We start from the raw sequence: 13,815 nt of genomic DNA, 5'->3' as shown, positions 1-13,815 counted from the left end.
AATGGAGCATTTCCTTCAATCATGAACATAGGCAACAAACCACAGTAGTTTTAGCAGAGTAGCTGTGACTTCTTCACCAACAGAAATCACAGGTATTTTCAGATCACATTACAGTTGTTGCTGAAATCTCAGAAAACCATTTACACTTATCACTACCTCTAAATTAGTTAACAGGCCCACTGCTGAGTCTCATTATTTAATGTGTTAATCAAGAAGCACATATGTTACTCTATCAAACATGTTTACAGTATTTCGTTATATTCCACTGTTTCTCAACTTTTTTCATTATTATCCCATCCAGGAGTTCTTTAAGCCATGTATCCCTAATAGCCCTCTACCTATTAAGTTCTAATACCACAGACATACTGTATATCCGTTTATGTACTGTACGTCTATCTGAGCTTTATACATAAAGAGAGTAGGATTTTTTTCTCCCCTCCCTCAAGAACCAATTTTTGCTCCTTGGGGCCATGCCACCCCTGTTGATAATGCATGTTGTGTTCTAATGCAATCGGTTTCCTTTATAATCATATGTATTATGTTTTATGCATTTAAAACATGGTTCTTAGGAGGGGCCTATAGGTGTCACCAACTGACAATGGGGTCCATGGCACAAAAAAGAGATTCTCTCTGCCCTGATTTAAGTCCCTCAGTAGTCTCATCACAAATAGAACTTTACACTCTAAGGTGTAGATGGCAACCTCCTTAGTGCCTCCCCAGAGCTGACAGTCTGAACCTGGGCTAACAATCACTCAGCTGGCCAATCTCCCATTAGCAAAATCATATATTCTGCTTCTGTTTTTCTTTCAATTTTAAGACTAATAACTGATTGGTTCTATCGTACATGTAATTGTTTTGGTTCTTTCCTTCACTCTTACTTTTATATAGGGAGACAGCCCCATAAAGTAAAATTTCATGTGCCAATAGCATGATGGGTGGAGGAAATTCCATCAGTCTAGTAGACAGAACACCTGGATTTATGTTCCTACTCTGTCGCTTTGTTTGTGTGACTGTACCGTTTCCTGCGTTCTCTCTTCCCTGCAAAATGGAGATAACATCCTTTCTCTCTAATTCAAATGGAATCATGTAGGTGAGGGCACTCTATAAATTATAAAACACTGTGCAAACACAAAGGATTGTTAACAATCCTAATCTAGAGTTTAAAAATAAATGACCACACAGAACCACAGGGCATGAAATAGCTATTCTTCCTTTACTGCAATGTATAAAATGAAAAGGAATAAATAAGTGGAATTTAATTCTGACTATGCTCAAGGCTTCTGTGTGACATACATGCCATGAGTTCTCTCTCTTTCAGGCTACATGGTGCCTTCTGTTTCCTTTGTAATGTTCCATAGCATCGACTAGAAATGTTCCTTCTAGATGGATGCCCTGTAAACGCAGTTACTCTTATCAAATCCATACTTCTCACACTGTTTTCCCTCTTCCCTGGCTATCCAGGAAGATGTTAATTCGGGACACTGGCCCAGGAGGCAGGGGTTGTTGGAGACCATCTCCCCTCACCTGATGAGGTGGCCAGTAATGGATGGCAGGCCATGAAGGTTCTCTGAGCCAGGAACTTGAAATACCCTGGGAAAGCCATGAGGAATGGCAGGCAAAAGACCAGAAAGGTCAGAGCTGAAGAGCCTTAGGAGAATCCGAGTTTCCGCAGAAGCTGAGCTGCAGGTGGGAGGGATTTTGAGTGGAGGGCTAGCCATAGCTGACAGAATCCAGCAAATGACCTGGCACAAGGGATTCGATACGCGGAGACTTACTGCTAAAGGGTAAATTGATAAGCAAAAGGACGGGTCAAGTTAGGACCCTGTAACAGAACTGAAATCCCTTAAACAATGGAAATCCAAAGCCAAATCCACTGCCATCAAGCCTATTCCAACTCATAGCGACCCTATAGGACAGAGTAGAACTGTCCCATTGGGTTTCCAAGGCTATGATGTTTGCAGAAGCAGACTGATACATCTTTCTCTTGAAGAACAGCTGGTGGGTTTGAGCCGCCAACCTTCCAGTTAGCAGCCAAGTGCGTTAACCACTGCACCACCAGGGCTCCTTAGACAACCAGCCAGTCCTCTTCAAAAGCATCAAGGACACATAGTAATATTCCTTGAATTTGTGTAACCAGATCATTGAAATTACAAGGGATGTTAAAGACAGGTTGAAAAGACCCCTTCAATTTATAGATGTGAAAACGGGCTTGAAAAAGCGAAATAACTTGCTTTAGCTCATGTGGCAATTTAGCAAAGAAACTGGGACTAGAACCCAGGAATGCTAAATCTCAGTCCAGGTTTTTTCTCTCCACCAAACCAATTTTCTCTCCTAAAGATTAAGTAAGGTCCCTAACTCTGTCATAAGATTAACGCAGTTGACAAGGTTTTGATGAACCAATTTCTTATAAATGATACCTGCTCAAGGTTGGGCTGGGGAGTCCTGGCACCCACCATAGGGGGTGAAATGGTCTAGGAGGAAGGCTGTGTGAGATTTCTACTGGCAGGCCTAAGGCTGCTGACAACGGGTCCTAACAATTAGCCGATAAAGAACTGGGATTCGGGGTGGGGTGAAACGGAGCTCATCTCTTTCCAAGACTGCTCTTGCCTTAGAGACGGAGGCTCTTTCTTAGTATTCCCACCTCAGCAAGTCCCTCCCTAAATGGAAACCCTCTAGAAAAGCTGTTCCTGAACAACCTTCTCACAAGGCCTCCGGATTGTCTGTTAAATTACAACACGTTACAGGTCATAAGCAAGTGCCCACAGTGAAGTGGGGGCAAGTATAAAAATAAACCAAAGGCTTGCATTAAAGTGGCATAGACACAACCGAGTTCACAAATACAGAAACACATGAGAAAATATTTGTGTCAAATTCCCACACCAACAGCTTTCATCTAGTCAAAATTCTTGGTAGCTGAGTGGGTGCAAGTGTGGGGACAGAGGGAAGCAGAAATTTGAGGAGGTTAAGGCGGTGCTTTGTGTTTTATTCAGTTTAAATTCAGAGAAACAGAGATGCATTACGGCTCCAAAGAAAACTAGTTAAATTCTAATGGCAACTAGGTCAAAATATGTTATGTATGGGGACAGGGACTTGAAGTAAAAGGCAAAAATATGATTTCCTCCCATCCCCTTAATACTGTACAATATTTTCAATTAAATGCTTTTATCTTTTCAAATCTTGTTTGCTGGCTCTCTGGTTAACCTGATCTTATAAAATCACAATTCCCCAAAATTCCTGCTTCACAGAAGCCTTTAGAGCGTTATGTCCATCACAGCAGTTTTTAGAGCAGCAAAACACTGGACAATGTTTTAGAGGACTGCTAAAATAGACTGTGGTCCAGCCGTAACTAGGGAAAACCACAGAACCATTAAAGAGAAAGACACAGATCTGAATGTGTGGGGATGGAACAATCGCTGAGAGTGAGTGAACAAAGCCAAGTGTAAGACAATGAGTCTAGTATGCTCTTATTTGTGTTTAAATATGCGTATATAAATACATAAGTGCAAACATGTACCTCTCCACAGAAAATTTCTGGGAGCACACCTAAGAAAGCTGGGAATGGTTACCTCTATCCAAAGAAGGAGACTGAGGGTCTGAGGTGAGTAGCAGATTCACTTTTCATGATATAAACTCCTATATTATTTGAAAAAAAAAAAAGGTATGTGTATATGTATATTGCTTATTAAAAATATATGATTGTCACTTTTTAACTTTTATAATAATGAGTCCTGTTAACTTTCCAGGCAATGTTCTAAGGTGTTCTTCCTAAGTAGTTTTAAGATCAAAACAAAACAAAACCCATTGCTGTTGAGTCAATTCTAAGTCATAGCAACCCTATATAGAGGAACCAAAAGCCCTATTCTTATCCCCATACTCAGAAAACAGACGATCTGATTGTGCCGAGTTGTCAAAATGTGGAGGCAATGTGTGAAAAAACTAAATATGTTCATCTTTTAGAGGGGGATGTACTGAGATGTATATACATAAGTGTGGCTGAAGAACTGGGTCAGCCTCCCACCAGGCCTTCCCAAATAAAACATGAAGGAAACAAGCTGTTCACTCTTATCTTCTTGGAAGGCCCAGGGGCTGTTCCACATCACTCCCAAAGAACCATCCCGAAGCCTGGAATCACATTATCTCCCAAATAATCTGTACAGTGTTGGACCCAAACCCAAACCATCCCCAGTTCTCTCTGGGCCCACATCAGTATTCTAGAGCTTCATGGGACCAAAGCAGTGTGCCTGGGTACAGAAGACCAACTGGAACAACAGAGGTCATTTAAACATCTTCTAGTCTCCATGTATGTGACCTATTCCTGGGTCCCACCACACAATTACTGTGTGGCTTGTACTTTAATATCCTGACCACTTTTTTTTAAAGGGCACATTACTTTAGCTTTCAAAACTTCTTTTTGCTTTCACATATTTCAGGTTCAAATGAGGGGTGTTTCAGTATAAATTCATGAGATTTTTGCCATCCCCCCCACCAGGCACCTCAGTCTAAAGAATGTTCAAAATTAGACCAAGGGAAAAAACAGGATAGTGGACAAAGTTGCCTCTCTTATATGACTTGATGACCGGGATGAGCAGGCATAGGAGTCTACACCCCAACAGAGGGAAAAACTTCTGGCTTTGTACTCTAGAGCCAAATAATGGCAGGTTTGGACACTTGGAGGAATAGGGGATGGAAATAGGCCTCGATGAGAAGACGGTAAAAGAGACTGCAGGTTGCTAGGCGGTAAGGAAAGATGGCAGACAGCTGACGGGCAAGGGCACAGCTGCAGGACAGCCCCATCTTAGTTTGCCCTTCTTTGCCCCCAAAGAACTTAAAAGGGAAGCATTTTCTTGGTTAAGTTAAAAATCAATTGTGTTCAACACATTTCCTCATAATTTCTGATACAGATGAAGAACTTATTCGTGAAGTTCCTTATCACTGTCATACATACAAAGCCAGCTCTGGCCTATTTAGAGTTATTTCATTTGCAAGGTATCCAGGTCTTTCCCTCTCACTTTCTCTGATCTTTGTTCCATTTCATAGCTTACTAGTACTCCAGTGTAGCACAGGGCAAGAAAGAAAGCTCACTTATAAACCACTCTGGTATATGCTGCTTTTATATTTGAAACCAGTGGCTAAAATGGTATCTGTGAGATCGATTAGTTATGGAAAGTAAAATTTCTTATCTCCCTTCTCTCTGTTTAAGTCAAGTGACCTCAATGCTTTTCACCAGTAGGCCTCTTTACTGAACACTCTGGAGCAGAGCACAGGTTATGGATATAAGCTGGGGAGAATTCCCACTGTGTCTAACACTGCCCCCACAGAATCAGGGAACTGAGCTTTGTCTTAAATACAAGTAGTTTCTCTGTCATCACAGACCTTTTCTCACAGGATTTATCTTTAAATATTTTATTATCTTGTTGATCTTCTCCCCATATTTTCCATATCACTCTCAAAATCTGAAGCTCCACACTGGAGTGCAGTCTGTCACAGGCTGTGACAGGGCCTGGTGTGGGATCACCTCCCTCCCAGTTTCTATGGGATCTTCTTTCCTCTGTAGGTGCTGGCATTCCAGCTGCTGTACTTCATAGGCTGCACCACCAGCCTACGGCGCAGCTGCTGACTCATGCTCACTTTGGGACCTGCTAGGAGTCAGGCCCTTTTTCTGCTCTTCTGTCACAACAGCCACCACCCACCTCACACAGCATGGTACCCATCACCTTCTCGGGACTCAGCTCTGACCTGGCTCGAAGTCTTATTGCAAGTCTATGTTTCTTCACCCGTCCCTACCCCCGCCCGGGGAGCCCACCTGGAAGACGTCGTTGGCACACTTGCGGCACAGGTTGTGTTGGCAGGGCAGGATCACCACCGGTTTGGAGAACATCTCCAGGCAGATGGGGCAGATGAGCTGCTTCTCCAGGTTGTCCATGCTGTGTGCATCCCCTAGCAGCGGCTTGAAACCCACTGCGAAGTTCATCCCCTCAGCGATCGTGCCTGCCCTGGCCTTGGCCCTGGTCCTGGCCTTCTCTCACTAACTCTGGACCCTTCCTCGTTTACTTTAGACAGTCTGCAGATTCTTATGTTCCCTTCTGTTGCTCACTCTTGAAATAGCTCTGCTATCTCTCCTGTCCTTCCTCTAACAACTTGCCTCGTCCTTAGATGGCTGTCTCCAGACACTTCTGTCTCACCCTGTTCTCTGCTCTATGCCCTAGCCAGGCACATGTAGCTTAATCTATCCCTCCCTCTGTCCCTGGAAAATTCTCCTTTTGTTTCTCAAACGACTTTCTCTTGTTCACTCTGTGGGCAGCACTGTTTGTCCCTCACTCCACAGAGAGGAGATTAACTTTAACATGGGGGTGGGGAGGCAAGGGGCATCTGTATGTCATTCCAGCTCCCAATTTAGCTCATGTAAGGCGAGCCACAGCTGTCATTGAGTGAGTGACCCTGACTCACTCAGGAATGGGTGGCTCCCTTGAGCAACAGCAGGGAGTGAGCTTCATTGCTTATGGTGAAGGGTATGCTAGCAGAGGTGTCAGTCTCTCATTTGCTTCCCCTCAGAAGGCTCCCGTGAGCCCCTGACCTCCATGCTCTGGCTTGGGCTCTTCTTCCAGGGCAGTGACACAGAATTCTAAATTAGCCCGCGTGAAAGGCACTATGCAAGTCCCAGGGTGGGAGGACAACTCTCGCCAGACCTACAGTCAGTGACAGTTTCCTCCTCCACAGACTTAGCCAGTGACCCTGGCCCTCCTCCTTGAGACCCCGTGATTCAGAACAGAGGCATCAGAGACTAGAGAGACATTTCTGGTTCATTCTGTTCTTGCCCAGCCCCTTCTCATATCACCCTAGGAAAAGGAGCTAAAGAGGTCAGAGGTGGCTGTTGTGCCAGGGCCTGGAACGCCTTTACAAGAATGCCCCTGTGAAAGTGTAAGATTCTGGTCCATGAACACCTCACAGGAAGAACTCTGATGACCTTTAACTTTGTTAGGAAATTGGGAGAAGGTGAGGTGGGCAGAAAGGACCTGAATGCCAGGGACCTATTTTGGACACCAAGGGAAACAGTCTCCAGGGAAATTTTAGAGCACTGACAAAATACATAATCACAAGGCTCCAGGAAGCTTCTGCCCCAACCCCACAGTTGTCCTGGACTCTTCCTCTCCAGGCCAGGCTGGTCCCAGGTTTGAACACTGGCCCCCTATCTTTTTCTCCTACACGCTTTGTTCTTTATCCCAGGCCCAATTTGTCTCCCCAGCCCCCTATCCCCGGCCAAAAAAAAAAAAAAAAAAAAAAACGCACTGGGATTGGACAAAAGCTCTTTATTTACTGACATTTCTTAGCCCTTATCTCAGTCAAGGGAGAGAAGTTTCAGGAGTTACTAAGCTCTGACCCTGGGTGTATGGGGAATAAATGGTGTGGAGGAGATGCCAAACAGGCAGAGCAAAGAGGCACATGTGGGGAAAGGGTCTGTAACAGTCCTTTCCCTATCACGTTTCATGCCCTTGTTTTAAGAATAAAATACCTGGTAATGAGCCTCTATAAGATGTGGTAGAAAGGATGGAGGCAAGCAAGCACTGATGTGTGAACTCCTGTCAACCTACAGGACCAATATTAATGGTTGCTGTGCTGGTAGCTGAAGTCCAGGGAGAAACCAAAGGTGGGATGACTACTCCTAAGCCTCAAATACACTCATACTTCTCCTGGGTTGACTCACATGACATGGAATGTGGTGGGCAATGCCAAGGGCATGGGCACCCGAAGAAGGTGAGACTACTCCCAGAAAGCTGTAGTGGCTTAAGAATGAGGCTGACACAAGGAGTTCTTGGTACACAGAGTTGTAAGAGAGGAGGGTTAGCTGGTACAGCAGCTCCAGGGATGGGATTCACCCTGCCCAGGCATCAGGATCTTGGTGGAGATATCGCAAGTGGCTCAGGGACCCGACCAGCTGACACTCAGTCAAATCCCAAGGAAAGCACAGGTTAAACAATCTTCAGGAAAAGTTTGCCACCACTGCCTGAGGCCTCATAAGGGTAGGGATGGGAGAGCTGCTCTCTGACAGATTGACATTGGTACTGGAGCTAAAAAAGAGTAGCTGGGCAACCCTGTATGGCTGGGGTTGGTGGTACTATTAAGAGCAGAGATGGTATCCTCACTGGGATGGACAGCATCAGTGCTTCTGAAGTTGGAATTCTTACAAGAAGAGGGGTCAAATCAGGTTCAATGTCAGGACAAGCCTACTTGCTCTTCTCTTCAACATGTCCAGTGGACTGGGCAGCAAAAGGCACCCTCATTGGGTCAGCACCTATGGGGAGAAGATGTTGGCATCTTACTAATCAGAAGGAATGGTCACCCTGAATTTAAAGCAAACCCCCTATGAGTAAGATCATAAACACTTGTAGTCAATACTACAAGGATATAAACTTTCCACTAATCACTTATCTGAGGTTAATCTATATTCCTTCCTTATCCTTTAATTATTTTTGCCTTTCAGTTTTCATACCTTACTCTTCCGCATCTTTTAATAATGATCTTCATCGACAGAATCTTGCCCTCTTCTAAAATTACTTTGGGTTGCTATAATGGAATTTGAAAAACAAATATATAAATACTTAGCAAGAATTTTTTAGTCTACTGGTGAGAAAATAAGAAGCCCTGGTAGTGCAGTAGTTAAGCACTTGGCTGCTAACCAAAAGGTCAGTGGTTTGAACCCACCAGCCGCTCTGTGGGAGAAAGATGTGGCAGTCTGCTTCTGTAAAGATTACAGCCTTGGAAACTTTATGGGGGCAGTTCTACTCTGTCCTATAGGGTTGCTATGAGTCGGAATCCACTCCACGACAAGGGGTTTGGTTTGGTTGGTGGCGAGAAAATCTTTACCTTGCAGTTACTCACTAGCATCACTAGGTGGCAATATGTGTAAACTTCAGTCAACCCACAGTTTTAAAGTTTAACTACTTGGGGTGGAAATCTCAAACATTTCATTTTCCTTTTGAGTAAATGCAATAAACTGCAGCCTCTAACCTGTTTTCAATTACTGCATTTTCTAGGCTTACTCTCCCACCCCATTCCTTAGCTTAATAGTCATGAGAGGCCAACACTACATTCAAACTGTCATTTGGGGGCATAAGCCCTTCAGAAACAGATCTTATCCACCTCTTCTTCACTTACTTAGGGGTTCACAGTTTCACAGCGCTTTCTCACCCCCAACTATTTCTTTCATTCTTAATCCAGATTTATCTCGCTGTTGTTGCTAGGTGCCAGTTGATTTCAAGGCCTAGCGACCCCATGTGACAGATTAGAACTGCCCTAAACGGTTTTCTAGGCTGTAATCTTTACAGACGCAGATCACCACATCTTTCTCCTGCAGAGCTACGGGGTGGGTTCACACTGCCAACTTTTCAAGCACTTAACCATTGTGCCACAGGGCTCCTCAGATCTTACCTCAGTTCCTGCCTATCCTTCTCACCTGATCTCGAAGGCTGATTCCGGACGTTTTGTTGATTGTTTCTCTTAGCTGCCTCCTCAGGTGGTGGCTTAAGTGCTCCGCAGCAAAAGCAACAGCAGCAACAGAAACAGCAACAAGTGAGCAGGCAACATAGGAGGACAAGTGTCTACAAGCAGGAGGGAATGGTCTCAGTCCAGCAGTCCCTTCTATATTGCCATCCAAGCTTCCCTCCCTGAATCCTCCTAGCACCCAGAAAATGGGACAACAGATGCATTTGTCCTAGGAGAGGAGGGTCAACTGGCCCTCCTTCCTTGGTCTTTAGGGACTAGGAAGAATTGTGTACCTTGAACCAGCAACTATTCGCTATAAAATAGTATCTGACGCCTTCTTCGCCAAAGTGATCATATATATATATTCCCAATGAGCCATGTCGGTCGTAGATTTTCCGCTTCTTAGGGTCACTCAGTATGGCGTGGGCTGTGTTGATCTCTTTGAATATTTCTGCTGCTTGAGGATCTCCTGGATTCTTGTCTGGATGATACTTCAAAGCCAGTTTCCTACCCAGGCAATACCCATAAAGGAGGGTGGAGAGGGGATGGGGGATGGCTGGGGAGGGAAGGTTAGGATGAATTACAGGGATGGGCCTCAGAGAGTACAGAAGGAATGCATGAGATGTGGTACAAGGGATGGGGACAAGCAGCGAAAGTCTAAATTCCTTCCTGTGCCACACTGAAGAGGATGCTGGCCCCATCTGGCCCCAAAGTGAAGGCTTAGAGTTTTAGAAATGGGTTTAGAAAGCAAGGTAGAGAGAAAAGGGTTTAAGGGGGAAAATTCCAGGGTTAAATAAGGGGCTGAGATTTGAACCTGTAGGATTTTTTTACTTCATCAGGCGAGGCACCCTTCTTAAGCTCCAGCACTGCATAGAGGCTTTTCCCACTTCTAGACAACTGGCGGGCTGCTTCATCCATATGAGCCATAATCTGGGCCAGAGCAGAAGTATTTGTGGTAACTTTCACAGGTGAGGCTGTGAAGAAGTGAGCTTTCAGTGACAGGGAATTCGTCTTCATGGGTTAGGCATGTAACTGATTACAGTGGGGCAAGTATAAGGCAACAGTGAGTGGGATCTGTGACTAGCAGGAGCGTGCAGTTGCCCAGAAAAGGCACTCAAATGCAAAATTTAAAGACGAAACATCCTCCCCTCAAATTTCTCAGTGTCCTTCAGCTACACAGACCTCCAGACACCGTACCTCCTTGAGAGGCTACACAAGGAGAGGCCTATGTTGTGGGAAGAGATTCATTTTGTCCAGGGCTCCTACTGCCTTAAGGCAACAGCCCTGGGCTTGTCCAAGCTCACTGATGGGTTTAGAAGACTAGGGTGGCGCCAGCTCCTTAACAGGCTGGGTCAGGAATCTGGAAGATCTCCTATTACCAAGGAGAAACAATTCAGACCAAACCCTAAGCGAGGTCGGGGGCACAAAAGCCAGGCCAGGGGGCAGTGCTTGCAGCTAGGTCAGCAGACTTTCTTCTTCCCCCTAGGCTCCCGCTCTCAAGCAATGGGCGCCCCACCTCCGTCCCTCAAAGAGGAGGCAGTGGGGAGAAAAGCGAGATGAGTCCTGGGCTGAAGAAGGAAGTGGAAAGGGGCTGCTGAGCAGTGGGAAGACGCGGCACCGAGAAGCAGGACCCCAGAGTTGGGGAGTGGCTTGGGGGGCCCGCGGCCTAGGAGAACAAAGGCAAAGCTCAGGGATGCTCTAAATTCCCAGCTTCCCTCTGGCTCTGTAGCCACAAGGCTGCCGACTCCCCACGCCGGCTTCGCCCTTTATTTACCTCGGAGTCCCTCTCTTCAGCCTAGTAGGCCTCACACCCGCCCCACCCTCTCAGGTGTGAAACTTCACACAGCCGGCCCAGCGGCCGACTGCGCATGCGTGCTACGCAAGCTTACGCTCCGACGCACCGATGCGCCAACTCGCTCCGGGTTGCTTTTGGCGCCCCGGAAGGGCTGGGAGGTGAGGCCACGTAGTCCCTGGGACTTATTTTGCTCGCGTTTTTTTTAAGCCTGCGTGAAGGGATCTGCCCGCACCAGCGGCCAAGGGTAGTTGAGCATGTGTCGTGCCTAGCCTTTTGCACTGGCGCAGCCACTAGGGGCATCCCTTTTACCCAGTTAGAGGACATCACCAGCCAAATTGCAGTCATGGCTCATCCGCTCATTTAAGGAAAGACAATGAGACGAATTACTTTCTCACTCTTATTTTTCAGAATTTAGGGGTCTCCACTTGGCCCTTTTTCCTCCTTCCTCCTAGAGTCTCCTACAGATCCTTCAAGACCAACCTCAAATGTCAGCGCTTCTGGGAATCCTTTCTTCATTCCCCCAGTTGTTCCCGCCTTGTAGTATTATATTGTAATTATTAGTTTGCACACCCTTTTAAAATTATATCTTGATCATTTCCAGAAGTCACTACTGCTCTTTAAAAACTTTATTTAAATACTATTCTATCATGAGAATGTGCCGTAATTTAATTATATAATCCAGGTTGGATAGTTAATCTGTTTCTAACTATTTTAAAGTATAATAACTTTACAATTAAAATTTTTATGCATAAATTTTTAAATTTCTGATTCCCCCCCTTAGGAAATTGGGAAATTATTGGGTTAAGGTGAAATTTTTGAGGTTCTTAATCTATATTGCTAAATTTCTTCCCAGAAAGGTACCAAAGTGCCAGTTCACATCCCCACCTGCAATGGTTGAGAGCAGCTTTCTCTGCCTGGCCTTACTTCCAGCGATCTCCCACAAAAGAAGGTTTCTGCACCGCTTAACATTTACCACCTTGTGGTGATTGATGGTTTTCTTTACAGAACACTCAATGGCTCCCATAACATGTAGTCAAAAGTTTTATTACTTCAATAATACCTCTCTGTTACCTCTTTTATCACTCTCTTCTCTTTTTAACAGTTATTTGTGCACAGTTACCTCCCCTTCTAGGTTTTAAAGTGGTGAATCAAAATTCCACCCCAAGAGGAGTGAACCTGCTAACTAAACTAAGGAGTCTGTATGCAGCAGGCACAATGACCACTGAATTAATAGATTTTTTTTCCTGAATTTATTCCTGTAGGAATAAATCGGTTTGTGTGGGTGGGGAGGGAGATTGGCTGTAGAATGAAAACCTTTGGCCTTTCACACCCAGTTCGTAGGTTCTGGGTCAGATGAGTTTAGTTGAGAAGGAGCTGAAGCTGACAATATTTTTGGTTTGTATAGCAAATTTCTTTAACCTCCAAACTTTCACCGCCATAATGGAATGATAGAGCTACCAGAACAATCCAACTCGTTTCTCTGGTAGCATTGAGAAGAGAAAGCAGTGCACTTACAATGAATTCTTTATATCAGCCTACAAGGCCTAGCATGGTCCAGCCCCTGCCTCTGACTCCAGCTTCATCATGTACCACTGTCCTCCTTGCTTTGTTCTCTGCCCACTACTTTCCTGTAAGTTCTTTGAAGACACCGTGTTCCTACCCACACCAAGGACCTTTGACCACACTGTTCCCTCTTCTCCAGGCTTTTCAAATGGCTGATGAAATAGAGTGTCGTAGTCAGACCTTGTGTAACTTCATGAGCGGGGAGGATAATCACCATAAGCATTAACCCAAAGCTGATTGCTGTGAGGTGGAGGTCAGACATACCTCCACTCTCCAACCTTTTTACCAATTCTGACACCAGCTGTCCCTCCCACGACATTCTCTACTTCTCTGCTGGCTTCAATAATTCATTGTAATGGCCACACAGAACTCAGAGACCATATTCATGATTGTGGTGTTTATTAGGGAAATAATAGGTTACAATTCAGGATCAGGATCAACTTGGAAGTGACAGGAACAACTCGGGAGACATGATATAGTTAATCAGGACAGCTTCCAACTTCTCAGCTCTTTCTTTGCTGTGCCCTCAGGCAGATAGGGCTCCCTGTCAGCCTTTGCCCTGCTCAGGTAAGTGTTACTGCTCTTCAGCTCTGCTGACAGATGCCCCGAGGCACCCCACTCCTCCAGCAAGCTTCCTGCCCGAAGGTGCTCAGCTCTCTTGCTCCAATTGGCGAGCGCACTGTAGCCACCTCATGCCATAGTCCAGGAAATCCACTGCAGCTACCTTGCTCTGGTCTGGTTCTCACCGCATGCTTTCTTGCTCCATCTCATGCCACCTCATGACACCTCCGGTCTTACAGCCCTCTGTCTCTTAGTCTAGAAGGTTCTCAGCATAGGGAACTCAGGTCTAAAGGACATGCTTCACTCCTGGCTCTTCTTGATAGTAGTTAGGTCCCCCTCAACCTCTATGGCATCCCTCTTATAAGCCTATAAGGATGGTATAACTGACCAATCCCCTTGGTAGGCCACAAGCACCT

The 13,815-nt window shown here is 45.4% G+C and overlaps 2 protein-coding genes across 2 annotated transcripts in view; both read right to left on the bottom strand.

Moving 5' to 3' along the window:
• The window catches only part of TRIM54 (tripartite motif containing 54), a 31,976-nt gene extending 26,005 nt beyond the window's left edge, over positions 1-5,971 (bottom strand). Inside the window, exon 1 of the mRNA XM_049904010.1 lies at positions 5,804-5,971. Coding sequence (XP_049759967.1) covers positions 5,804-5,971 — 168 coding nt within the window. The remainder of the gene's footprint in view (positions 1-5,803) is intronic.
• A 1,348-nt stretch (positions 5,972-7,319) lies between these two features.
• Positions 7,320-10,407, bottom strand: DNAJC5G (DnaJ heat shock protein family (Hsp40) member C5 gamma). Its single transcript, XM_049903926.1, is given in 6 exon segments — positions 7,320-8,290; positions 8,489-8,562; positions 9,452-9,596; positions 9,774-10,007; positions 10,009-10,036; positions 10,295-10,407. Coding segments are annotated over 5 exon segments (576 nt in total). The 3' UTR covers positions 7,320-8,290; positions 8,489-8,506.
• Positions 10,408-13,815: the final 3,408 nt, after the last annotated feature.

The sequence above is a fragment of the Elephas maximus genome, chromosome 12 (genome assembly GCF_024166365.1).
Source record: "Elephas maximus indicus isolate mEleMax1 chromosome 12, mEleMax1 primary haplotype, whole genome shotgun sequence".
NCBI classification, from domain to species: Eukaryota; Metazoa; Chordata; class Mammalia; order Proboscidea; family Elephantidae; genus Elephas; species Elephas maximus.
This window is presented reverse-complemented; position numbering and strand designations above follow the sequence as displayed.